This window comes from Entelurus aequoreus, linkage group LG24 (genome assembly GCF_033978785.1).
Source record: "Entelurus aequoreus isolate RoL-2023_Sb linkage group LG24, RoL_Eaeq_v1.1, whole genome shotgun sequence".
Classification (NCBI taxonomy): domain Eukaryota; kingdom Metazoa; phylum Chordata; class Actinopteri; order Syngnathiformes; family Syngnathidae; genus Entelurus; species Entelurus aequoreus.
The window spans coordinates 24,589,085-24,615,399 of NC_084754.1; the positions used below are offsets into that span (position 1 = coordinate 24,589,085).

The 26,315-nt window shown below is 41.3% G+C and overlaps 1 protein-coding gene across 4 annotated transcripts in view; it reads right to left on the reverse strand.

The window, feature by feature from the left end:
• Positions 1 to 26,315, reverse strand: part of LOC133641621 (N-terminal EF-hand calcium-binding protein 2-like) — a 172,744-nt gene that overhangs the window by 141,383 nt on the left and 5,046 nt on the right. For 2 of the 4 annotated variants that reach the window (XM_062035482.1, XM_062035481.1), the window contains exons 2-3: positions 21,806 to 21,831; positions 21,530 to 21,627 (exon numbers count right to left, since the gene is read on the reverse strand). In XM_062035482.1, coding sequence (XP_061891466.1) covers positions 21,530 to 21,610 — 81 coding nt within the window. In that variant the 5' untranslated portion in view covers positions 21,611 to 21,627; positions 21,806 to 21,831. The remainder of the gene's footprint in view (positions 1 to 21,529; positions 21,628 to 21,805; positions 21,832 to 26,315) is intronic. The other 2 variants (XM_062035480.1, XM_062035479.1) reach the window with 1 other exon arrangement.

Below are 26,315 nucleotides of genomic sequence, written 5' to 3' on the forward strand. Positions count from 1 at the left end.
AGGCATACCCGTGTTCGCCGGGCTACGTCACGCGCATACGTCATCCTCAGAGGCGTTTCGAACCGGAAGTTTAGCGGCAAATTTAAAATGTCACTTTATAAGTTAACCCGGCCGTATTGGCATGTGTTATAATGTTAAGATTTCATCATTGATATATAAACTATCAGACTGCGTGGTCGGTAGTAGTGGCTTTCAGTAGGCCTTTAAAAGTCATATTAGATCTGAGTTAGATGAAAAATTACAAAACTAATGAAAGCTAACCTAAATGGAGGTTTCGTTAAGTCTACAATTTATTTGACAGGAGCCTGGTTTGTCACTCTGCCCTTATGTTGTTCCAGTGTAAAGACATGTCAGCCCAATCTCTGTTTTCCTTCTTTCTATGCTCAGATAAAATCATAGAAATATATATTTTTCGTTTTACAGGCTTCACAGTACGTAAAGCACTAACATGATTATTTTTACATCAAATAACTTACAGTATATGATAAACAGAATGACATCAAATAACTTGTTTTTAGGGCATGCATTTCTGTACTGAATCACATTATTATTATGTTTGGAAGGAAAATTATGTAAGGAGACAGGATCACCTTAAAGAAAGAAGAGTTTATTGTAAATTAATTGTAAAATGTGAATGAATGTAGATGAGACATTGATATTTTCTTACTATTTAGCAACCATATTATTGTCTATTGAGCCACAATATGAAGAAGTGAGGTCAAAGTTTAACCACTCAAAAATCTTTCTGTGATTGTTGTTTACCATGATGATCTCGCCTGTTCTGAACTAACAAAATGGTGCAAATGCATCAAACTCTTTTAGCCATTCACCCTTTTCTTTTATGATATTTATGTCCGAACTGGTTCCAAAAAAATATTTTAATTGGCTCTGTGGCAGGTGGATTTCTGTAACATTTTTTTCTGATTTGTGTGCGTGTGTGTGCAAGAATTCATTAAATCTCCTGTCCTGACTGTCCTATATTAAAGCTCTCTTTAATGAGACATTCTCATTAGCACTGTATTTTCCCCTTTTTCTGAGCTCCACCATGAACGCACACACTCACATGCATACCACACTGTCATCTTGTTAAGACCTTTTTTTTTTCTAAATCTGGTCAGGAAATTGTAAAGTATCTTCCTTCATTTCTTCTTCCCTCTCATTTCTTTTTCATCATCTTCTCCTCTTTCATCTTCCCTCTATTGTCTTCTCCCAGCACCTCCACCTCTTACTCGTCACCCTGGCCTTTCTTCGTCAGGATTAAGGTGAAATAGATCAGTGAAAGGGGGTTGCAGTATACAATAACATGTAAGCAGGATGAGGAGAGGACAATCAATGGAGGAGAATGGCGAGAGGAGACAGGGTTTACTGGTAGCAATGTACAAGTCCAGATAGGAAACCCAGAAATACAGAGGTTGTGTTGCAATAAATAGATCACAGTTGAGATGGGATCATTGGTCATGACTAATTCAATATTTAATGAAGTCAAGGGCACGATTAAGCACATGCAGGAAATTATGTTATTGCACCCAAGGAGCATTGCACTTTCTGCAGTACTTACATAATAATACTGTACCATAAAACATCCACATTGAAATCAGTGTTACCATAAGGGTCATCAGACAATCAATAATCTGACTATGTATCTGAACATCAGCAAAATATTCTGGTAGGTAAAAAGCATGCACCGTAGATACAGTGGATTCTGAACTCCACTCAGTATGTAGACCAATCCCTCCAGCCCCCTGGGGAATGAGTAAATTAAAGTAAAACATATTAAAAATGATGTTGTTGATTGTTTGAAGTAAAAAAAAATATAACTTGCAACTTTTTGATGTTCCATTTGTCAAATGTTTCATTTGTTCATATTCTCTTTTTGTGCTAGTTATTTTAGATAACTGTTTGGTAAAAACTTAGTTGGCGTACTGGTGTTGAAAACCATTCCCACCCAAAATTAAATGTTAAACAAAAACACATCTATGGTTATTCTGTTCAGGCTCGAGGAGGGATACTAACTTTTGTTTTCAACGTAAGCAATAAAAAAAATCTTTATACAGTGGCACCTCAACTTACGAGTACCTAACCTTTTTAGTATTTTGAGTAACATCACTATTTTGAGATATGAGCTGTCTCGAGGCGAATTGTTATGCCTTACGTTTTGAGCATACATTTGAGTTACAAGCATTACTCGCACCTTGTAGTAATTGTCCACAGCCCACAGCCAGAGATCGACACAATTGTGTTATACAACCACCGGAAGTGATAAAGTTGCTGAGAAGAACAATACCCATTGAATCAGAAAACCAAATCTTTAAAAACGTGACGAACCGTGAATGCGACTCAACAAGGCAATCAGACCACAGCACCGTCAGTCTGCAACACTCGAAGCAGAATTTAGCCTCTGCGCTAAAACAACATCCAAACCATGGTCATTTATCCATGAAAAGGTGGAATAGCTGCCAAATGGTGTGTGGTATTTCAGCTGTGGCTTGTGCAGCCCTTTGAGACATTCGTGATTTAGGGCTGTATAAGTAAACATTGATTGATTGATTGAGTTTGTTCTGTCTCGTAACTCTCAAACCTTAGACTTGCTCACTCACTGGGTCTTACGAAGACATACATGTCTGATCCGTCATTCAAAGACGCCGTGTGCAACATAAACACCAATAAGAATTCCTATTGTTTCATGACGGAGAAACAGCTCAAAGAAGACATCAGTTTAATCTGCTCTCCAAGGTAAATGCTGGACATTATTATTACACCATTATTATTGTAGCAAATTGTATTGTGTTGTTTTTCAAACAACATTTCTAATATACAATATACCATGCATCACCAAAGAGCTTGAGGGTCATGATTTCTGTTTCTCTGTAAATTGAAAAGCAAGATATTTGGAATATTAACTTGTGTGTGGAAGTATTACAAGACGTTAAGCAATATATGCTAAAAGTAGATTATTTAGTCATATATTCACGGTTTCAAAATGGTAAATCATCTGAGGTGATATTTAAGCGCAACACATGGAACATTGCCTGCAGATGTGAACGTTTGATTTGTCAGTTCTTTGATTTACTGGTAATCAACCACAGTGTACCCCACTCCTCACTCATGGTTTGACTTTCCCGTGGTACAGAAAACGTGTGGACGCAAGACTAAAATGGTTTTGTGTTAATTCTTACATTGTGGACCAGGGGCCTCATGTATTAAGAGTTGCATGGATTTTCAACTAAAAATGGACGTATGTCTAAATCAAGAAAAAAATCACATGTATTAAAATGTGCGCACGCACAAATCCAAGCACATTTTTTACATTGCAATCAACCTGGGAATGACTGCAGATGTCTGTGTGGCTGGGCATGTCCAGACCACGTCCAAGCCATGCAGCTTTATAAATACGCAAATCATACTAAAATTAACCATGTGCCTGAGATCTGCATACACTGCCCAATCACAGTTCAGTAGGAGGTGCTTCTTTCTTGTGTTTGCAGCAAACGACAGGGGGATTGTGGGCCATTCATTGCTATGAAAACTGATCACAGGCTGAAATAAAAAAATAAATGGTTGTGTCAGGAAGAAAGTGAAGAAGATAAAAGTGCAAGGCTAAAACAGACGAGGAGGACCAGAGATAAGTTAGTGCTGCTCCCCATTTGAGAAAATAATCGCTGCAATGATATTTAAAACTTCAGAAGAGGTGAGTGACTCTTAGACTTAGACTTAGACAAACTTTAATGATCCACAAGTAAAATTGTTCCACACAGTAGTTAGTAGCTCAGTTACACAGAATGGAAAGGAAAAGGATGGAAAGGATAATGCACACTGGGGCACAAAAAGAGGGTGGAAACCAAAGGTATAACATAGACTAAACAGTTACCATAATAGCAATATAAATACAACATATGTAATATTTACATATTATATATACAGTATACAATATATACAATCTACACAAAAAAATCCCAATTATTATGTACAATATTATAATATATGTAACTGCTGCAGGAAAAAAAAAAGGGCAGCATAAAAAAAGAGTGAATACAGCAGAAAATATACAGTACATTATAAACAGAGAGGTAGTTAACATAGATAATCTATTGCTGTATGGCGAGTGATTATACAGCTGGATGGAGTGCGGAATGAAGGAGTTCTTGAATCGCACAGTGTGGGAATAAAGCTGAAGGAGCCTGTTGGAGTATGAGCAACGCTGTAGGCAGGATTGTCTATGATGGCGAGCAGTTTGTTAAGTGTTCTCAAACGCCTCCAACTGCGTGCCAATAGTTTGGCCGGCTTTCCGGATCAGTTTGTCAATCCGGTATAAGTCAATTTTGCTGATGCCGCACCCCCAACAAACTACTGCAAAGTACAGGGCACTGCCACAACAGACTGACAAAAGATCTCCAACAGCTTGCTGCACACATTAAAGGACATAAACTTCCTCAGGAAAAAGAGTCTGTTCATGCCTTTCTTGTATACAGCTTTGCTGTTGTCCTTCCAGTCCAGTCTGCTGTTCAAGTGGACTCCCAGATACTTGTACTGCCCCACTTCTGCCACCTCCCGGCCCTGGATGTTGATGAGCTCCATAGTCGAATTTTCTTCTTGAAGTCGATGACCAGCTCCTTAGTCTTGTCCACATTAAGGAGCAGATGGTTTGCCTGAGACAACTCCACAAAGTCAGCGATCAGTGTCCTATACATTGGAGTATAGGGGAATTGTCCCGTCCCTCCCCGATACACCTAACCACATCAGAGTTGTCAGAGTATTTCTGCAGGTGGCAGGACCTGGAACTATAATGGAAGTCTGAGGTGTAGAGGGTGAACAGGAAAGGAGACAGGACAGTCCCCTGTGGAGCACCTACACCACTGACCACAATATCCGACAGGGAGCTCCCAGTCGCACAAACTGGGGCCTGTCAGACAAGTAATCAGTGATCCAGGAAGCAGTGGACGAACTGACACCCATCCTGAGCAACTTGCCACTCATCAGAAATGGCTGGATGGTGTCAAAGGCACTGGAGAAATCAAAGAACAAGATCCTCACTGTGCCCCTCCCACCATCCAGATGAGAGTGAGCACGATGCAGCAGGTAGATAACGGCATCATCCACCCCAACATGGGGCTGATACGCAAACTGTACAGTGTGCAGGGGAAGGAGCCACCAGGGGTCTTAGCTGAGCCAGCAAAAGTCTCTCGAGGAACCTCACGACATGAGACGTCAGGGCAACTGGTCTGAAGTCATTCAAGCCTGATGGGATAAAATACTACACGGTTTAGCTCCTGCCTATCTTGCCGATTGTGTTGTACCATATGTCCCGACAAGAAATCTGCGTTCAAAGAACTCCGGCTTATTAGTGATTCCCAGAGCCAAAAAAAAGTCTGCGGGCTATAGAGCGTTTTCTATTCGGGCTCCAATACTATGGAATGCCCTCCCGGTAACAGTTAGAGATGCTACCTCAGTAGAAGCATTTAAGTCCCATCTTAAAACTAATTTGTATAATCTAGCCTTTAAATAGACCCCCCTTTTTAGACCAGTTGATCTGCCGTTTCTTTTCTTCTCTCCTCTTCTCCCCTGTCCCTTGCGAGGGGAGTTGCATAGGTGCTGGCTGTCCAGAGTTTGGACCCCGGGTGGACCACTAGCCTGTGCATCGGTTGGGGACATCTCTGCGCTGCTGACCCGTCTCCGCTCGGGATGGTTTCCTGCTGGCCCCACTATGGACTGGACTCTCGCTGATGTGTTGGATCCACTGTGGACTGGACTTTCACAATATTATGTCAGACCCACTCGACATCCATTGCTTTCGGTCTCCCCTAGAGGGGGGGGGGGGTTACCCACATATGCGGTCCTCTCCAAGGTTTCTCATAGTCATTCACCGACGTCCCACTGGGGTGAGTTTTTCCTTGCCCGTATGTGGGCTCTGTACCGAGGATGTCGTTGTGGCTTGTGCAGCCCTTTGAGACACTTGTGATTTAGGGCTATATAAATAAACATTGATTGATTGATTGATTGATGGGGTGGGCTTCTTGGGCACCGGCACTATGCAGGATGTTTTCATAGCGCTGTTATCATTTCTTACTTCAGACTTAGGTTGAAGATGAAGTGCAGGATCTCAGTCAGCTGAGCAGCACAAGTCTTCAGAACCCAGGGGTTGATCGGTCAGGGCCTGCTGATTTGGCTGGGTTGACTCTCTCTAGCTGTCATTTCACATGGCCAGGTGTCAGACACACCGGGCTGGCTTTCTCAGTGGAGGTGGAAGTGGGGGGATGTGAGGCAGCAGTCGCAGGCCACAGTGAAGGAGTTTGTGGATTAAATAAATCTATTGAAAAACAAATTCAGCTCGTTGGCTCTATCTACACCCCCATCCAGCAGTTTGACTTTGTTGTTGAAGCCTGTGATGGTTTTCATGCCCTTCCACACATCCCAAGTGTTATTCTGCTGGAGTTTGGCCTCCAGTTTCCTTCTGTAGGCATCTTTCCCTTCTCGCAGCTGAACTTTAAGCTGCCACTGTATCCTCCTCAACTTGTCCCGATCACCAGATCTGAAGGCTAGCTTCTTTTTATTCAGCAGCACCTTTAGCTGGCCGGTGATTCAGGGCTTGTTATTTGGGTAACAGTGGACAGTTTTTGTAGGGATGATGGAGTCCTCACAGAAATGTATGTAGTCTGTGATGCAATCAATGTCTGTCCCGTGAGGCTTACAGAGCACGTCCCAGTCTGTGGTCTCAAAACAATCCTGCAGGGCGAGACATGCTTCCTGGTTCCACCTCAGCACTGATATTGTTGAGACAGGCTGCCTCCTCACAACAGGAACATATTGAGGTGTTAAAAGCACACGATTGTGATCAGACCGTCCCAGGGGGGGCAGGGCAGTGGCACTATATGCATCTTTTAAATTTGCATACAGTAGGTACAGAATTTTATTGTCCCGTGTTGCACAGTGCCTATATTGGTGCAAAGTGGGTACAATTGAGTCCAAAGTAGCATGTTTAAAGTCACCCAAAATGAAGAGGGCATGGCGGTGTTTGGTCTGTTGCCTAGCAACAGCGGCATGAATGGTGTCGCAAGCAGCAGCCTCGTCTGCAGAAGGAAGGATGTACACTCCGATTAAGATTACAGAAGTAAACTCCCTTGGCAAATAATATGGTCGAATTCCAACAGCCAGAAGTTCGATGTCCGGCATACAAACACACTCCTTTACAATAATATGTCCAAGATTACGCCACCTCTCGTTCACCAAGATGGCAATCCCACTGCCTTTCTTCTTACCGCTCAGGAGTGTGTCTCTATCCGCCCGTGAGGTTGTGAAGCAGGGTAGGGACGCGCTGTGGTCCGGGAAATCCGCGTGTAGCCAAGTTTTTGTAAAGCACACGATACTGCACACGGCATACTCTTTTTGAGTTCGGACCAGATTGCACATTCCCCATGAGGACAGAGGGAATTGCAAGATTCAATTTCCATTCTACGCTCGTTCATTTTTGTGCTGGCACGCTTTTTCCGTAGTTCCACGGGAATGTCCGGCCACGCTACCCATAGCGCTGGGGGCAAGGAGAGCGCTAACAGCTCTTTGCGTGAGCACAGCCAAACACAAAACGGCCCGAAAAGAAAAGGAAAAGTAACGAAAACACACAAAAGCGCCCAAGAACCATTATTAGTGGTTGATGGAAAGATAAGTGATTAAAAAAGCAAGAAAAAGTTGAGAAAAATACCAAGAATAAAGTAACTGACTCTGATTACCCCGAATATGAATAACATTTGTGTAATTTACTGCAAAACGTGTTCATACAGTAGCCTGCTCACAGCCGCAATTAGAGTTGAATGTGAAAATGATGTAATATTTGGTTAGTAATATTTCAAATGTAAACATGCCAGTATATCAAAAAGGATACAAAAGACTTTGACTCTTATTTGATTATTGAATTTATTATTACAACGCGGGAGAACTACTTGCGGTATCAGCCGTACATGACATTAAGGTGGGTCATTTCTCCAGTGCCTTTGTGTCGCAACTACCACCAGCTGCTGCTGTCGTCTGCCCGACTGGCCAAGCTGATGCTGGAGTCACAGGAACACATTGTGACAGTAATAGGTAGCAAAATGATCGCCTACATAAACTAATACACGTCCTAACAAATATTGGTGAATATAAAGCAATAAATGTGTTAGCGAAAAAGTAAATTGTGTCCTTGCATCAATCTTTTTACATTATTGAAATCAAATGTAGGCACAGCCCGAACGACAACCTCTGTCGTAGAAATGTCCGTACGTGAAGCATGAAGTTGGCTTGAGGCAGCGCACATTTCCACGTCAGGTTCACTCTTGTTACATCTCATTTTCGCCGCGAAAAAGGGCGTACGGCAGGTTTTTGTGCAAATAAGGCCCCTGAAGAGGACTGGCGGAGAAGACTACAGTATGTTGTGTTGTCAGCTGGGTGTGCTGACTGATGAGGTTACACCCAAGGCATTAATAATGCAGCGTACTTTGGGGTGAGGAAGAGACATTCAGTATGTGGTTGGGTAATTGGGTAAAAGGAGAACCGATAGTCAGGAACAACACTTAGGGATTTATTGCAATGGCTCTCCATCTTTATTCTTTTCATGCGCACTGTATTCTCTATTTCCTCTCTTTGCTTTTTCCTACTTTCCTCACCAATCTTTATCCTTTGAACGCCCTTAAGGCTATATTATGCTACCGCGCCCACACTACGCACAGCCTTCTGACGTCGTCACAGTCTAGTTCTGCTGTTGAGTTCTTGACGGGCAATAGGTTGTATTCAAACATATGACTTTTAAACGGAAGTAAACAAAGTGGTGGGTCACCAAACCAACATGGCGACTGCAGAAAACAGAGTGCGATCTATCTGAGTATGCAAGGTGCCTAGCTCTTACCACTAAAAGCCGATACGAGCAAAAAATGCAAACTATGCAATATCATTTAGTCATATACATTATCATAACAAGATTTGTTGAGTGAACTCAAGGATTATCCGTCGATTCCCAGACATGTCGAACTATCTGGTGCTCCAGACATCATCCTACATGACAAATCAAATGAAAACTTGGAAAAGCATGGAGGTCTACAGCTTCTTTGTGTGTGTGGGTCAAGGAAATTGGTATCAAGACTCTCTTGAATAAATCATGCTTTGTTTTTGCTCGGGCAAGGTTGAATTCCATGATTTAACTTCTTACAGCCTTGTGTGTTGCCTTTTTGTTGCAAGCGCCGTTTGCGAGTACACATGTGTTTCCTGTCTTTTCTGTCTTTATCAAAATATAACGATAGATGTCAACATTGTATATGTGCTGAAAGCTTCATTTATGATTGCTGCCTTTGGTAAAAGCTAACTTTTAGATTTTGCTGACATTTTATTTCTTTTAATCAGACTCGCTGAATTCAATCAATCAATCAAAGTTTCATTAGATAGCCTTTATCACAACTGTCTCAAAGGGCTGCGCAAGCCACAATGACATCTTTGGCTCAGATCCCACATTAGGGCAAGGGAAAACTCAACCCAATGGGAACAACGAGAAACCTTGGAAGGGACCACAGATGTGGGGGTCTCTACCTGGGTGACCAGTGCAATGGATGCCGAGTAGATACAGTTAATAATGTGAGAGTCCAGTCCATAGTGGGGTCAGCAGGGGATCCTCTTGCATGTAGACACGTCGGGCCGCAGAGACGTCACCGACTGATGCATAAGGAGTTGTCACGCCGAGTCCCTACTTCATGTGAAAGTCCAGTCTACTGGGAGACCAGCAGGGGATCGTCTTGAATGTAGACAAGTCAGCAGCGCAGAGATGTCACCAAATGATGCAAAGACGAGTGGTCCATCCTGGGTGCCGCCTCATTCGTGCTTCAAGTGATCACAGCAAACTACTGCGTTTTTTGACTCTGCTACCTTGGACTACAGTGTGTAATACTTTTCTCGTCGTTTCATAAAATCTTGACATATTTCGCCCTTCTTGATTACCTCTCAAGGAACTCTAAAGAAACTTTTGTCCTTTTTGCGATTTGAACAGTTCCAACAGCCTAAAACAACGGAAGTATAGGGCATATTTCTTCAAGAAAGGCTGAACACCGCCCAGACGCTATATGACAACAGACGCTTGCTGGCCCACCACTTCGAGCCTCGCATATTTAGTGAGCCGGATGTGATGTGAGGGGAATTCAACCTAATCTCAATCAAAACACTTAGGGGCAGTGTTTTCTGAAGGCGCAACTACAGTTGTCATTGACTAAATGTTTAACTTATGTTTGTGGAGTAATGAACAATGACAACTGTAATATTTACACTACCGTTCAAAAGTTTGGGGTCACATTGAAATGTCCTTATTTTTGAAGGAAAAGCACTGTACTTTTCAATGAAGATAACTTTAAACTAGTCTTAACTTTGAAGAAATACACTCTATACATTGCTAATGTGGTAAATGACTATTCTAGCTGCAAATGTCTGGTTTTTGGTGCAATATCTACATAGGTGTATAGAGGCCCATTTCCAGCAACTATCACTACAGTGTTCTAATGGTACAATGTGTTTGCTCATTGGCTCAGAAGGCTAATTGATGATTAGAAAACCCTTGTGCAATCATGTTCACACATCTGAAAACAGTTTAGCTCGTTACAGAAGCTACAAAACTGACCTTCCTTTGAGCAGATTGAGTTTCTGGAGCATCACATTTGTGGGGTCAATTAAACGCTCAAAATGGCCAGAAAAAGAGAACTTTCATCTGAAACTCGACAGTCTATTCTTGTTCTTAGAAATAAAGGCTATTCCACATAATTGTTTGGGTGACCCCAAACTTTTGAACGGTAGTGTAGATTGTTGTTGGCGCTGGAACTTTTATTGTACATGTTGCTCAAAAACCTGAGGAGAAGACGTTTTTAAAGGTGTGCTATGCAACCTCTTGAACAAGTCGTGGCAGTGGCAAGCGAACTTGCAACGCTGGGCTGTCAGACATCAGAGAGCTATGATTATTTGTTGTAAATAAAGTTGGTGGTAAGTGTCAGAACTTCTTGTGCATATCAAGCATCACTGCTAACAACAAAATTGGCATGCAAATGTTTTCTCTCATCCACTAATTTATGAATTTAAAGTATAACCAAGCAGGGCTCTGCAGTCTGTGTTGTCGTTGATGCCATGTTTTTGGGAGGTGCGTGTCATGTCCATGGGAAGGGGGAACAATCCGCTGTAACATAATGGAGCCTTCAGTCCCTGTTGTCTTTCTCTACCATCACTCCCATCATTATCTCTGCTTCTCTCCAAACTCATGCTTCTCCAAAGCCCCATAAAAAGGTTGGTTTATTAACTGAAGTGTCAGGGTGTCACTATGTGAGCTTGTCTGTTTGGAATTAACTCTCTGAGATATTTAGCAACTTTCACACTGTTAAAAGCCACTCACAGGCAAGGATGTGAAAATTGTTTTACTAATTACACATTTTACTAGTCCTGATAGACAAGAAGTTATTTTGAAAGTTTCAGAATACTCACAAGAGTTATGTTCTCAAGCTACGCTGCAAATGGCAGAGAAAAAATGCCAAATAAATAAGATGTTCTAAAATGAATGTCTTACACTTTGATCAAGCCTGGGTTATGTCTATAATGCTGCTGTACATACAGTACAGTACCAACAATATGTTGAGTCAGCATGGAGCTCCGCCTCTGGTTGTGGATTTTCCAAAGCAGTGCCGGTCCTAAGCCCGCATAAAGGAGGAAGGTTTGGGGGTAGGGTTAGCACCTCTACCCCATAAAAAGCAACTTCGCTACAGAAACAGCAAGTCAAAACCATGCCATAAACCGGCATGAGAGATGGAGCTTGCCCCAACCAAGTATGACGGACTTGAATGAAAGCCTACGGGAAGCTTGTGTCCTGAGAAAGAGCAACATTTTGTCTGACAAAACAAATGAAGACCACCACCTGCAATGTTAGGACATTGTACCAGAGGGGATGTTTAGCTCAGCTACTGAGACAGTTTGGAAATTACAAGTTGAGCATCTTAGGGATAAGTGAACTACTTTGGATGGGAAATAGGAAACTTGTAAGTGAAGGAAAAACACTACTGTATTCTTGACATGAACAGTACCACATTCGGAGAGTAGAAATGGTGTTACATAAAGAGGCTGAAAAGGCAATGATAAATTGGGGACCTGTAATGACCGTATCATCACAGCAAGGTTCCAAGACACTCAAAGAAGAAAGTAGTACAAGTATATAGTCCAACAGAGGAGGCTAAATGTAATACTAAAGATGTCTATGGATGTTTTCATTCATCCAGGTCATTGTATTTTCAGCACATTAAACTGTTCGTAACTGGACTGTTTGACTGATGTTTGACTTAGAACATGTTTTGCTTCTCATCCAACAAGGCTCCATCAGTTCATGCTCATAGTCTTAGATTGGTCAGGTCAATTCTTAGACTTAGATTGGTCAGCTTTAGTTTGGCGGCTGGTGCCAAAACCCAAATATTTACTCCCCAACACCAGGAGGGTGTGCCTGGGCAAAGGATAGTTCCACCCTATCGTAGTGAGAACAACAATTGTTGAGATGTAAAATGGCAATCCTTCAGTCAATGCCAGCAACAATCTTTGAAGTGGAATTTCTCTCGTTAACATTGAGCTATCTTGTGGCAGACCCATCGCTGCGTATCGACTACTACCACTCCAAAATAGTCGGAATCCCCACGTTAGCATTCCATTCAGTTGCAAACAAATGGCACAAATGAGATTCTGGTCACCTTCTGTGACCAGAATGTTTATAACTCCTGTTATTTGTTGCAGGCTAAATTGCAGTCTTTTGGGAATGACAGTGTTGTATGTGGGAGACAGGTGCTGTCCCAGACCACCTCCTCTTTTTAGGGATGTTTTGTTTTATCCTTGACGTAGATGGCTTCCCTCACTCCTCTTTCGTACTATCAATCCTCCATGTCCAGAATCTGTACTTGACATCAAATATGAGCCATAAAAAGTGCAGAATGTCTCTCTTTGCACAGTGTACCAGGTCTTTAACATTAGGTGGAATTAAAGTACTTCCTCTCGGACCAAACAGTGACAGATGATACATTTCTGAGACACGTTAATCAATCAATCAATCCACTTTATATGTATAGCACATTTAAACAACAATAAAGTGCTGCACAACAATATTAAAAACTATATTAAAATATTATCCTTAGCTCCACCAATGACTGAATTAAAACAAAAAATAAATAAACAAGACAACAAGCGAGGAGAGAGAAAGGAAACAACGCTTGGGACGTAGCACCCATCTCAAAACTACTCAGGCTCACAGCAATAAAGCCATCACAAGTCTAATTAAAGAAGAAAAACATATTTTATACAAAAACTAAAGATGAGCTCATTCATCAGCTCAATGCTCAAGTCAAAGCTCTAACAGAAATCGTGAACTCCCTGCAGACAAAAGCTACCACGCCAGCAGCAATAGCTTCAGCTGCGAAGCCAAATTCCCAGTCCACCTGTCCAGGTAACAAACAGAGTCGAGAATCAAAGAAAGACCATATGGCTGTCTTGATTGTGTCGCCCATAGCCATCCCAACTGCAGCCACTGTTTTGCCTAAGGAGGTAAAGGTCATCGAGCGATTGGTTGCTTGAATAGGCCCAAACCGTCGGGAAATGCAACCCGGTCATGGCAGAGGGACCACCTGTGACCGGCCCAAGTCATAAATCTCATGTAGGCACTAAGAAGTCAGTCATGCCGACTGATCATCATCTCACTCATTAGCTAGTGACAAGTCACCATCACAGCGAGTAGTTCAGCTAATTGGGAAGAAGTGTTTATTAAAATGTAATCTAAATAGATACACTGTGAATGTTTTACTTGACATACGGGCCCAAGTCAGTCTTATTGATCTGCCATGAACACAGAATTACCTATCTCAACAAGAATTGTGCCTTCTCAGTGAACTAATAGAAAACAGAGGACTGGATATAACTGCAGCTAATGGAGGACAGATACCATATGATGGTTGGGTGGAACTTACCTTCAACCTACCTGGCAACAATGATCCCAATCTTGCCATCAGAGTGCCTATCATAGTCAGCCACGTAAGCCTTGTGAGACCTGTAGCGGGCTTCAATTTCATCCAAAAGCTGATTTTAGGGCAAAAACGTGGAACTGAGATTGTTGATGTTATTACAAACTTACTGAGAAAAACCATGCAGATTGAACCGGAACAAGTTGAGACAATTGTGAACTGTCTTCACAGCTGTCTTCAGAAGAATGCCCCCATAATGCTAGTGATGGAATATCCAAGATGATAAAAGTCAAGCTCTTCAGGTGCATATTACTTCCTACAGCACTCTATGCCAGCGAGACCTGGAAAATCACAGTAAGAATGAGGAACAAGCTGAATACCTTCCAACAACGTTGTCTAAGAAAAACACACTAACCACATCACCAACAAAGAAGTATACAAGAAAACTAAAACACAACCACTCAGTCAAGACATAGAAATTAGCCGGATGAAATTTGCAGGTCACATACAGAGAATGCCACCAACATGGCCCAATGTAATAATGGCATTGTTCCCTAATGGAAGAAGAAGACAACCAAAATACACATGGAGAAGAACCTTCCTTAAAGACCTAGAAGCGCAAGACCTCAACTTGGCAAGGGCTGAGGAAATCTCCTATGATTGAACAGAATGGCAAAGCCTTGCTGCCCAATGCACTTAACAGTGTGGGAGGAACTAAGTCTAAGTAGTAAGTCAGCATGCGGCAGAAAAGGCTAGGAGGAGGCTACCACTGCCTTTCTAGTTTTGTCAGAAGCTCCACATTATATTTGCTAATGGAAGTAGGTACAATCTGATTGCGTTTCACAATTCTCTGCGATCAAAGTCTGGATGGTATTGATAAGATCGGTTTTTGCAAAGAGATACATAACTATGAAGCTGTGTTTGTTCCAATAATGCCGACACTCAGTGATTGGGGTTCCACAGTACCAACCCTGACAGCTGATAGTGCAGTGGGTGGCAGAGCAACAAATAATACAATGGATACAATGGATATAAAAATATATACAATTGTGTATGTCAGTGATACTTAGAACTCGTATTATCTGTGTATGTGTGTCAGTAAATAATATAAGATTACTTAAGATGAGTAAGATGAAGGGATAGCAAAATCATCATATGTAGCTACTAGGGCTGTCAACGTTAAGGCGTTAATGCATGTGATTAAAAAAACAAACTAGTAATAACAGTGTTTGTTTTGATTGCCAGAAGGCAACGCATATTGCACAGGCAGTGATCACGTCACATGCCTGTGTGATGATAGCTAAAGCGATGTGCTCGGTGCGTTTTGAAACAAACCAAGACGGAACATTAGATAAAAGTGAGGTCATTAGTTAGTATTGCAGCGACAAACATTCTTATCATCGGCACGGATCAAGTTTAAAATAGCATCTTAAAAAGAAACATGCATGTGAAGATGGCGTCACTAGCATGCATGCTACATGGATAGCAAACCGAGGACAGCACATTATACTGGCTGAGTTTATTTGCGTTTACCACAGATAAATTAAACAATGCCTCTTCGAAATGGACAGTCGTGAAGTGTGAATTATATTTATATAGCGCTTTTTCTCTAGTGACTCAAAGCGCTTTAAATAGTGAAACCCATTATCTAAGTTACATTTAAACCAGTGTGGGTGGCACTGGGAGCAGGTGGGTAAAGTGTCTTGCCCAAAGACACAACGGCAGTGACTAGGATGGCAGAAGCGGGGATCGAACCTGGAACCCTCAAGTTGCTGGCACGGCCTCTCTACCAACCGAGCTATACCGCCGCCCAGTCAATGCACGTAGGAATAACATCTGTGCAGATCAAGTGCTGCAAGATGTCGTTCATGTCGTCAACTAACGTCGAACAAACTATGGGTAGTTTGTAAAAAAAAAAGCATTATCATCCGTAAAGGTAAATAAGCTTGTTTGTGCAACCACGGTTTTGTAATTACATGAAGCCCAGCAGAAAAGACAGACCATAACAAAGGAATGGAGAGGGACACGTCATGTCTCTTGTCAACACAGTGGCTTCTCATCAAGGCACCTTCTCTCACAGAAACACACAGACACACACACTACCGGCTTCAAAATAATAGCGCGACACGTCACATCCGATCAAACTGCGCCAACAAAATGAAAATAGACTTACATTTGTCTTAACAACTGGTTAAACTACGGAATGGTGCACAATGTAAAGTTGTTTATGGGTGTCTTTACGATGTTATTTTTTAATATACTGTACATCTGTACCTATGTTGCTATATTATTGCAGAGACTTTCAAAATGTGCGCCTAATTCTAACTCTACTCACTGTCACCAAGTTTAAAGCAAATCAATTACTTGCAGTTCAATAACAATTTTAAAATGTTCCTGTATGACATTCTAAATACCATGCATGTGATTAAAAATATACATACACACATTGAGTGTGTATGTGCCTGTATGCAAGGAGTGGTGTAGCCTATGGCTCAATGATTAAAGGCCTACTGAAACCCACTACTACCGACCACGCAGTCTGATAGTTTATATATCAATGATGAAATCTTAACATTGCATCACATGCCAATACGACCGGGTTAACTTATAAAGTGGAATTTTAAATTTCCCGGGAAATACCCGGCTGAAAACGTCTCGGTATGATGACGTTTGCGCGTGACGTCACGGATTGAGCGGAAGTATTGGGACACCATTGTGTCCCAATACAAACAGCTCTGTTTTCATCGCAACATTCCACAGTATTCTGGACATCTGTGTTGGTGAATCTTTTGCAATTTGTTTAATGGACAATGAAGACAGCAAACAAGAAAGCTGTAGGTGGGATCGGTGTATTAGCGGCTGGCTACAGCAACACAACCAGGAGGACTTTGAGTTGGATAGCAGACGTGCTACCGTGAGTACGCAGCTTTCTTCCAAATATTTGATCGTTTGCTCGTCCGTGCATGCCGCTATGTGCATGTCACGTACGTAACTTTGGGGAAATATATGTGCTGTATGAACTTTGTGGAAGTGAACGGTACTTTAGGCTGTGGGATTGAGTGTGTTGTGCGGGTGTTTGAGTTGTATTGGCGGGTTATATGGACGGGAGGGGGGAGGTGTTTGTTATGCGCGATTAATTTGTGGCATATTAAATATAAGCCTGGTTGTGTTGTGGCTAATAGAGTATATATATGTCTTGTGTTTATTTACTGTTTTAGTCATTCCCAGCTGAATATCAGGTCCCACCCACCTCTCACAGCATCTTCCCTATCATCTTCCACTGCCCTCTAATCCTTCACTTTCACTTTCCTCATCCATAAATCTTTCATCCTCGCTCAAATTAATGGGGTAATCGTCGCTTTCTCGGTCCGAATCGCTCACGCTGCTGGCGTCCATGATTGAAAACAATGTGCAGATGTGAGGAGCTCTTCAACCTGTGACGTCACGCTACTTCCGGTACAGGCAAGGCTTTTTTTTTATCAGCGACCAAAAGTTGCGAACTTTATCGTCGATGTTCTATACTAAATCCTTTCAGCAAAAATATGGCAATATCGCGAAATGATCAAGTATGACACATAGAATGGATCTGCTATCCCCGTTTAAATAAGAACATCTCATTTCAGTAGGCCTACTGAAACCCACTACTACCAACCACGCAGTCTGATAGTTTATATATCAATGATGAAATCTTAACATTGCAACACATGCCAATACAGCCGGGTTAACTTATAAAGTTCAATTTTAAAATTCCCGCCACACTTCCGGTTGAAAAACTCCTTTGGATATGATTTATGCGCGTGACGTCACAAAAGCAACGGAAGTGGTTGGACCCCATCGGACCCGATAGAAAAGCCTCTTGTTTTCTTCGACAAAATTCCACAGTATTCTGGACATCTGTGTTGGTGAATCTTTTGCAATTTGTTTAATGAACAATGGAGACTGCAAAGAAGAACGTTGTAGGTGGGATCGATCGGTGTCTTAGCGGCTAAGTACAATACTGTAATATCTGTGATATTTGCATTAGTGTACTGTGTCTTTAAGGGTTTGGGGAACGCGCATGCGCGAGTGAGTTGGCGGAGAACTTGAGTGTGTGTGAGCGTGAGTTGTGGCTAACAGCAGCTCGTGTATGTGTGTGCGTTACTTTTTGAACTACAACCAGTTACCGCTTGTTAATAAAGCGATTGAGCAGCGCATCCTCATCTGTGTGACTCCTTCTCCACTGCGGGGCATTACAATACTTACAGCAACACAACAAGGACTACTTACCCTGAAAGCAGACGCCTAGCTGATGCTTGCCGCCAAACCCACGGATGAAGTCCTTCGTCGCGCCGTTGATCGCTGGAATGCAGGTGAGCACGGCTGTTGATGGGAAGATGAGGGCTGGCTGGCGTAGGTGGAGCGCTAATGTTTTATCATAGTTTTGTGAGGTCCGGTTGCTAAGTTGCTAAATTAGCCTTAGCATCATTAGCAACGCTATCATGCTAGCTCAGTAGCTAAGTGTGTCACCGATGTATTGTCTTGGAGATAAAAGTCACTTTAAATGTCCATTTCGCGTGCTCGACTCTCATTTTCAAGAGGATATAGTATCCGAGGTGGTTTAAAATACAAATCCGTGATCCACAATAGAAAAAGGGGAGAGTACATAGTTCTGTGAGGTCCGGTTGCTAAGTTGCTAAATTAGCCTTAGCGTCGTTAGCAACAGCATAGTTAAGCCTTACCAGGCTGAGAATTTTTAACCGTGTAGTTACATGTACATGGTTTAATATTATTGTTGGTCTTCTGTCTATCCTTCCAGTCAGGGGTTTATTTATTTTGTTTCTATCTTCATTTGAGAACGATGCTATCACGTTAGCTCAGTAGCTAAGTGTGTCACCGATGTATTGTCTTGGAGATAAAAGTCACTTTAAATGTCCATTTCACGTGCTCGACTCTCATTTTCAAGAGGATATAGTATCCGAGGTGGTTTAAAATACAAATCCGTGATACACAATAGAAAAAGGAGAGAGTGTGGAATCCAATGAGCCAGCCTGTACCTAAGTTACGGTCAAAGCGAAAAAAGATACGTCCATCGCTGCCTCTCAAGTCATTCACTGTAACGTTCCTCATTTACGAATCTTTCATCCTCGCTCAAATTAATGGGGTAATCGTCACTTTCTCGGTCCGAATCTCTCTCGCTCCATTGTAAACAATGGGGAATTGTGAGGAATACTAGCTCCGGTGACGTCACGCTACTTCCGGTACAGGCAAGGCTTTTTTTTATCAGCGAGCAAAAGTTGCAAACTTTATCGTCGATTTTCTCTACTAAATCCTTTCAGCAAAAATATGGCAATATCGCGAAATGATCAAGTATGACACATAGAATGGATCTGCTATTCCCGTTTAAATAAAAAAAAATCATTTCAGTAGGCCTTTAAGGCCGAACTGCTAGATGGTGATATAACCAAAGAAGACAATGCACATAGGCTACTGTCTCTCACACATACAACTACATTCACACACACACACGCACGCACGCACGCACGCACGCACGCACGCACACAAAGATCCAATACAGAATATTAACTACAGAGACCTATTGAAAGGCGGTCGCTCAAGAAACAACATAGCCTGATATTTCGTAGTAGTCCCAAATGCATGAATAGATGTCGATATTCCTGCCTCACAGCAACAGACCAACACACAGCATGAGCAGAGAAAATGTGGATTTTGCGGATTTTTCCGCTTTTGCACTCTGTAGTGGCAGTGAAAGGATCTAGTGTGACCGAACTTTCACAAAGCTATACAATGTGTTGTTAGGGAATACAAATCTCATAAGGCCATCAGAAGTGTGAACCATGAAGTTGAGTGCAGGTGATCCCTGTGGAGACACATAGTATGTGCGCAGAAATGTGTGGGATTTACCTGAAAGGTTGTTACTTTTTTTATTGTTTGTCATTGAGATTGTGTGATTGTAGCAAGCTACAGTGAACCCTTGAAGTGTATGGCATTGTAACTTTTTTTGTGTACTGTACGCCTTCCCACATGGGCATCAGTGATGAAAATTCAAAGAGGAACATTTGACGATTCCATAACTGAAACAATGAACAATTTACAATTAACCGTGCTAATGTATAATGTTACTTGAAACTAGCTGTGCTGTCATCATACATTTTTAAACCAGAAAATGTATTTTTAATCTGAGCAAACGGGAGCCTCCTGGAACACATTGTGTTTGACTTTTGAACAATGTATTATGATTAGGGTTGTGTATTGTTTACTGTACATACAGTATTATGCATTACCAGTGCCAAATTTGTACTAAAATGGTGCTTAAACAGTGCTTGGACTGGAGATTAACCTAGAGATAGTAAAATGAGCCCAAAACCCTGAAGCTTGTGTTAGATTTCGGGAATCAAGCTGCCTCAAAATAGTTCTTCGTAACTTGACGGATTAATGGCTGTCATTGGTTTGGCAGGTTGTTTTGGTGGAAACGTGTGTATACTATATAATAACCACCAAGATATTGAAGATTGTGGGTTCGTAAAGAGAGCACTGGCAAGTTTTTGTGTGTGTTAGTAATGGGGACCAGTGGAGAGATGAGAAAGCCTCAAAGCTTCACGGGGCTTCAACCGTCCGTCTCCATCATTATCCCACTACAATTACAACTTAAAAGGTATTTTCATTCGAGAAATAATCAGAAAACTCCATACAACTCACATATAATTTGAGGGAAATAACACACACAATGATCCAGCGCAGAAAAACTGGTGAAGCTGAGCTTTTAAGAAGCCACTTGATTAGACAATTGCTGAAAGGTGAGACTCTTGACTGCTAATCAGGAACATCTGATGAACAAGCTCTCAAAGGTAAGGGTCAAGTAGCAGGCTACGCACAAACAGGAAGTGAAACAAACAAAACGAGTGCTGAAAAGGAGATACACACCAAAAACATAGGAGTGACAACAAAAAAGGTCCACCTTTTTGTGAATTGTAAGTTGAAAGGCAGAGTAATTAAGATACTTCCATCCACCCATTTTCTACCGCTTGTCCCGTTCGGGATCGTAGGGGTGCTGGAGCATATCTCATGAATAGAAACGTTCAATTCGGGCGGAACAAGTCGCCACCTCATCGCAGGGCCAACACAGATAGACAGACAACATTCACACTCACATTCACACACTAGGGACCATTTGGTGTTGCCAATCAACCAAAGGTGCATGTCTTTGGAGGTGGGAGGAAACTGGAGTACCCGGAGGGAACCCCCGCAGTCACGGGGAGAACATGCAAACTCCACACAGAAAGATCCCAAGCCCAGGATCGAACCCAGAACCTTTGTATTGTGAGGCACACGCACTAACTCCTTAAAACAAGCAGCAGCACAAAACACAGGGAATGTGCAATACAATTCACAAGAGTTTATAGCACTTCTATTTACTTAATATTTTCGTACAGTTACGATCATTTCCGAGTTTTGTAATGTATCGTATGCATCTCTGATTATGATTCACTTGTGCCACTCTATTTATTGTAGATATCATGCAGTAGCTCTTCTAGGTAGGAAAGCATCAGGTACTTCATTACCTTCTTGGTGAAGTCCATGGCTTTGAGGATGGAAAGGTTGAGCGTCTCCAGTGAGGCCAGAACTCCTTCATAGTCCCCCATGTGCTTGGCAAAGTAGTCTGAGGATAGATTTACAAATTGGCATATTACACAACTCACTAAATCATTCCAAATGACAACATTTTGTTGAAATAATAATATTCTAAAAAAAAGAAGCAAGGGTTATAATGGGTAAGATAACAATGCATCTGTGGGTAGTGGCATCTTAGTGTGCATGTGTCTGTGTATTCCACTTACCACAGAGTTCCTTAGTGTCAACATTACTATCACATCACAGCACACCGTGGAGCAGCAGTGGAAGGAAGGTAAGAAGGAAAGGAGGGAAGGAAGGACATGAGCCGGGTCAGAAAAAGAGGACAGGATTGTGCATGCATTCCTAAAAAGACACACTTTTCTAAGCATTGGCAGGCGTCTAGTTTGGTTCATTGTTTGGCTGCCGGTGCAGGAAAGAAAGACATTAACTGGAACGAGGCATGGAAGGAGGGAATAAACGATGGAATGAAGGAGAGCCACAGACTGATGAATTGTGACTGACGACGACGGTGCAGAAGAGATGGAATAAGAAAACACCATTTGTTCATCTCTGTTCAGTCATTCAAGAGATGACTGAACAGTCATTCAATAAGAATGGTTCCAAAAATAGAATTACTTTTCATTGCAATTTCACAGAGAACTGTCATTTGGGCACATATATTTATAGATCCTACATGATCAAGGCCTCTCCCTGTGAACCCTATTGTATAGACCAGTGGTTCTCATACTTTGTCTCAGTAAAGTACCCCTTAGTACAATACCACCTAATACAGAGAAAATATTTTTTGTTGAAATAAAACAAACAAATATACAATATATCGCTGTAGCATCAGTATCTGCTTTACTACTGTCCAAGACAGTGCTTACCAATAAGTGGTCTTTTTTGAAACATCAAAAACTAAAAAGTTAAAGTCAAAAAGTCCTGAATCCAGACAATGACCCGCCATGAAACTTTCTGACCTATCTATAGCAGAATTAAATAAACAGAGTGGACTCTCTTGTCAGTCATTCACACTCTTGGGCGGAGTGTGGCATAAACAAACAGATAATTTGAGCGTCGTAACAGAAACATAAGGTAACATAGATTTGAATCAGGCCAAAAATCTAATCAGTTTTTCCTTATTCCATTTCGGTTTCTAGTTTAATGAAAATTTGCCAGTAACTATCTGAGTTATGTAACTAATTAACTGACAAACAAACAAACCCTTATTAACAATTACAAAAGGAGATTCATGCACGGATAAACATTATCAGATGGCACTTTAAATTCAGCAGCGAAATAAGTGCTACTTTGTTATGATCAAATACAATCAAAAATGTATTTGAATGATCTCATTTGCACTCTGTTTTTTTTTAAAAGTAGGAACATTTGAACATTTTAGATCATAATTCCCCAGTTATAACCATGCAAGGATAAATCACACTCAAGCTACTGTCATGGTAACCAGATTGCCTGCTATGTAATATACGAGAGTGGAACGGTTCACAAAATCAACGGTTCCAATGTTTTCATGGTTTTGTGACACAGTTTTTAGACAATTGTGCAGGACTTCTTAATTCCTTCAGAGGAAGACATTCCGTGGGACGCAAGGAAACGAAAGCACCTTTGTTCAACACATAAAACCTCACCCGCCACCCCCAAATGCCGCCAGCATTCCATGCCCCGGAAGCCAATGAAGGCACTTGCGTCTTAAAGAAGCTGCCTGAAGCCGGCCGCAAAGAAAGACTGTCGGCCGTTCCCACCGCCGATGCACCTGAAAAATGTGAAAGTCCACCAGAGACAACTCTTAGTCCGAATAAATCTGCAATTTCTTCATGGAAATGATGACAGACAGCTAGACAGCCCCCCACCATCGCTGAAGACAGTGGACTCTGTCGGCCAGCAGACCACATGTGGTCACGGTTAGTACTTTGGAGCTGCCGCTATTTTTTGGATGTATGTTTCCGTAGCAAAATACAACGTGATAATTTGCATGCATTGATAGAAGGACCGGCAAATCTTGGGCAAATCTACAGGTAGTTTTTCAAATCCACCTTTGTTTGAGTCTTTCGTACCTCTAGGTGAGCACAAACTAAAGTGAAAACTAAATTTAAAGTTATCGATATTGGCATTCAAAAATAATACTGTGAGTCTCTACAATAAAGTCTAAAAATCTTCCATTATCATTTTTCTGTTCAGGGTCACGCATAAACAGTCCAAACTGATTAGTAACACTTACAAAAAATAGGGGCCTAGATGGGATTATAAAAGACAGAAGTAGCATAAGTGAGTAATAATAATGATACAGAAGTAATACATTTTGGCCATGTATGCCATTGAGAGATGTTTCATGAGATCAGAGTGCCTGAGTGTGTGCCTTTTGAAAGGCGGGCTTCTGTGATGTGTAGCATCAACAAGGAGGAGGAGCATTAGCTGTACTAGCATTTGCAGTCTGCACCTCCACGGAGTGTATCGACGGCAGGTCCTGTTGAATGCATTTGTTAGCGCTAGTTAATAAAGTAATTGAACGTGTTTCGGTAGCTGTAACTCTCCTTGTCTACAAACGGGATGTTGTAGAATTGCATTATTACCCCATAGTAGTAGTTGTATAGTCATAGTACACCTTTACAGGCACAGCTACCAGTTCCTCTTTAGGACCCCGATTAAAAAAACATGATCACACCATGGACTACGCCAAAATCTACTGCATTGTAAAAATAAATAAACAATAATCCTCTGTTTTACAGGCTGTTTGTCATCTTAGGTAGGAAAAGTGGGGGGTAATGGTTTGGTATTAAAATGAACCTGATTTGGACACGCCCCCATATCCCCAGTGCTATCTTCAACCACGATCTGTGGTTGAAGATGGCACTGGGGATGTGGTTCAGATTTTTTTTCATTAACCTTACTAGCATGTATTGTGCAGACTGAAAAACAACCACAATATTGATTTATTTTCTTATTTTTCCCATTTGGATAACAATGGAATTGTTTCCCTACTTCAGAATCACAAACTACATACTGTAAACATATGTCGTGCTCCATTAACCAGAAAATGAGCCAGTTGACAATAAAAATGTTACATCGCGGGAGTTCTGTGATTATTATATGGCTCCCTGTCTTTTAGGTATAATGCATAGTCAAATAAGATTACTTTTTTCACTTACACAAACAAAACAAGATTCATGTATCAGATTCATGAATGGTGGACAAATGGTAAAAAAGAATGACAGACAGATGGAGGGAGGAAGGCAGAATGGCGGGTTGGTGTTCCGTACGCCCATCCTCCTTCATTTATCAACGTCATGCTGTCTTAGGAAATGCTTAGACTGTCATTTCTGCTTTTACTTGAGTGAATCAATAATTGTTTATCTGCTTTTGAATGGGAATGCCAAGGTTGGATGTGTGGGCGTCAGACACACTTAAATGAAATGAATAGAAACGTTCAATCCTGCTCTCACGGCAAAGCAGATATTTAACATACTCCCATCAATTAATAAATAGCGACATCATAGCCGTATGATATGGCAAAAAAAAATCACGATTATTTTGTCATATCATCCAATCTTCATTAATATCACAATTATTTTACATTGTTTTTAACCTGCCAGTTTTAAAGCATCTGTACTAAAAACCAAATAAACTAGGAATTAGTTTAACATTTTATTAACATTCTGAGTATAAAAACAAAGGAAATTAAATGAAAAATATGAGGCAATTCCTGAAGGAATTGCGTGTGAATGCTCCAATGCTGAAGTTGACCTGAAATCCTGGAATTTTTGTATAATTTTTGAAGTAGCGCACACCTGAACAGGCTGAATATTTTGAAGTTGGAACAGTTTGAATCAGATGAAAAATGTGGGAATTGTGGAACTTTGAAGAATGTCTCATTGATTTAAATGGGAATTTCCCCAAAATTTTGGAATTTTGGGAAAAGCGGGAATTTTTTTGAAAATTGTAAAAAACCTTAATGGTCTGAATGCGTTGAAATGGTTGGTGTTGATTTTTTTCAAATTGGTCGACAAATGTAGTAACATGTTGAATTGAGAAATGGTATTACGGAATACCTGGAATTTCGGGAAAACAGGGAATTTTTCCAGTTTAAAAAAACAAAAAAACTTTGTTTTTGTCCTAATTAAGAGGAATGTTTTGAAGGTGGAACGGTTGAAGTGGGTTAATAAATGTGGGAGGAGTAATCGCCAGAAAAAAGGTTGGAAATAGGGTTTTGGAAAACCAGGAATTCTGGAAAATCCTCTGCGATGAGGTGGCGACTTGTCCAGGGTGTACCCCGCCTTCCGCCCGATTGTAACTGAGATAGGCTCCAGCGCCCCCCGCGACCCCGAAGGGAATAAGCGGTAGAAAATGGATGGAATTTTTTTGAACTAGGAAAAAGGATAGTTTGAATTTCCAAAATGGTGGAATTTGTTGAAGGTGGAATGGTTTGAATAGGTTGAAAAATGTGGAAATGGTGAAAGTTTGAAAAATGGCCAATTCATTTTGAATGGGAAAAATATCCCGGAAAACCTGAATATCTGAGAAATCTGGGAATTTTTGGAATGTGTTAAGGGAAAGCCCGCTATTCCCAAATAGGCTGAACAGTTTGAAGCTGGAACAGTTTGAATTGGATGAAAAATGTGGAAGGTAGAGAGCGCTAAAATCTGGAGAAGAAGAAGAAGTTGTTGAATAATAAATAGATAAATTTTGGTGTTGAAAACCATATGAGTGAATGCTTCG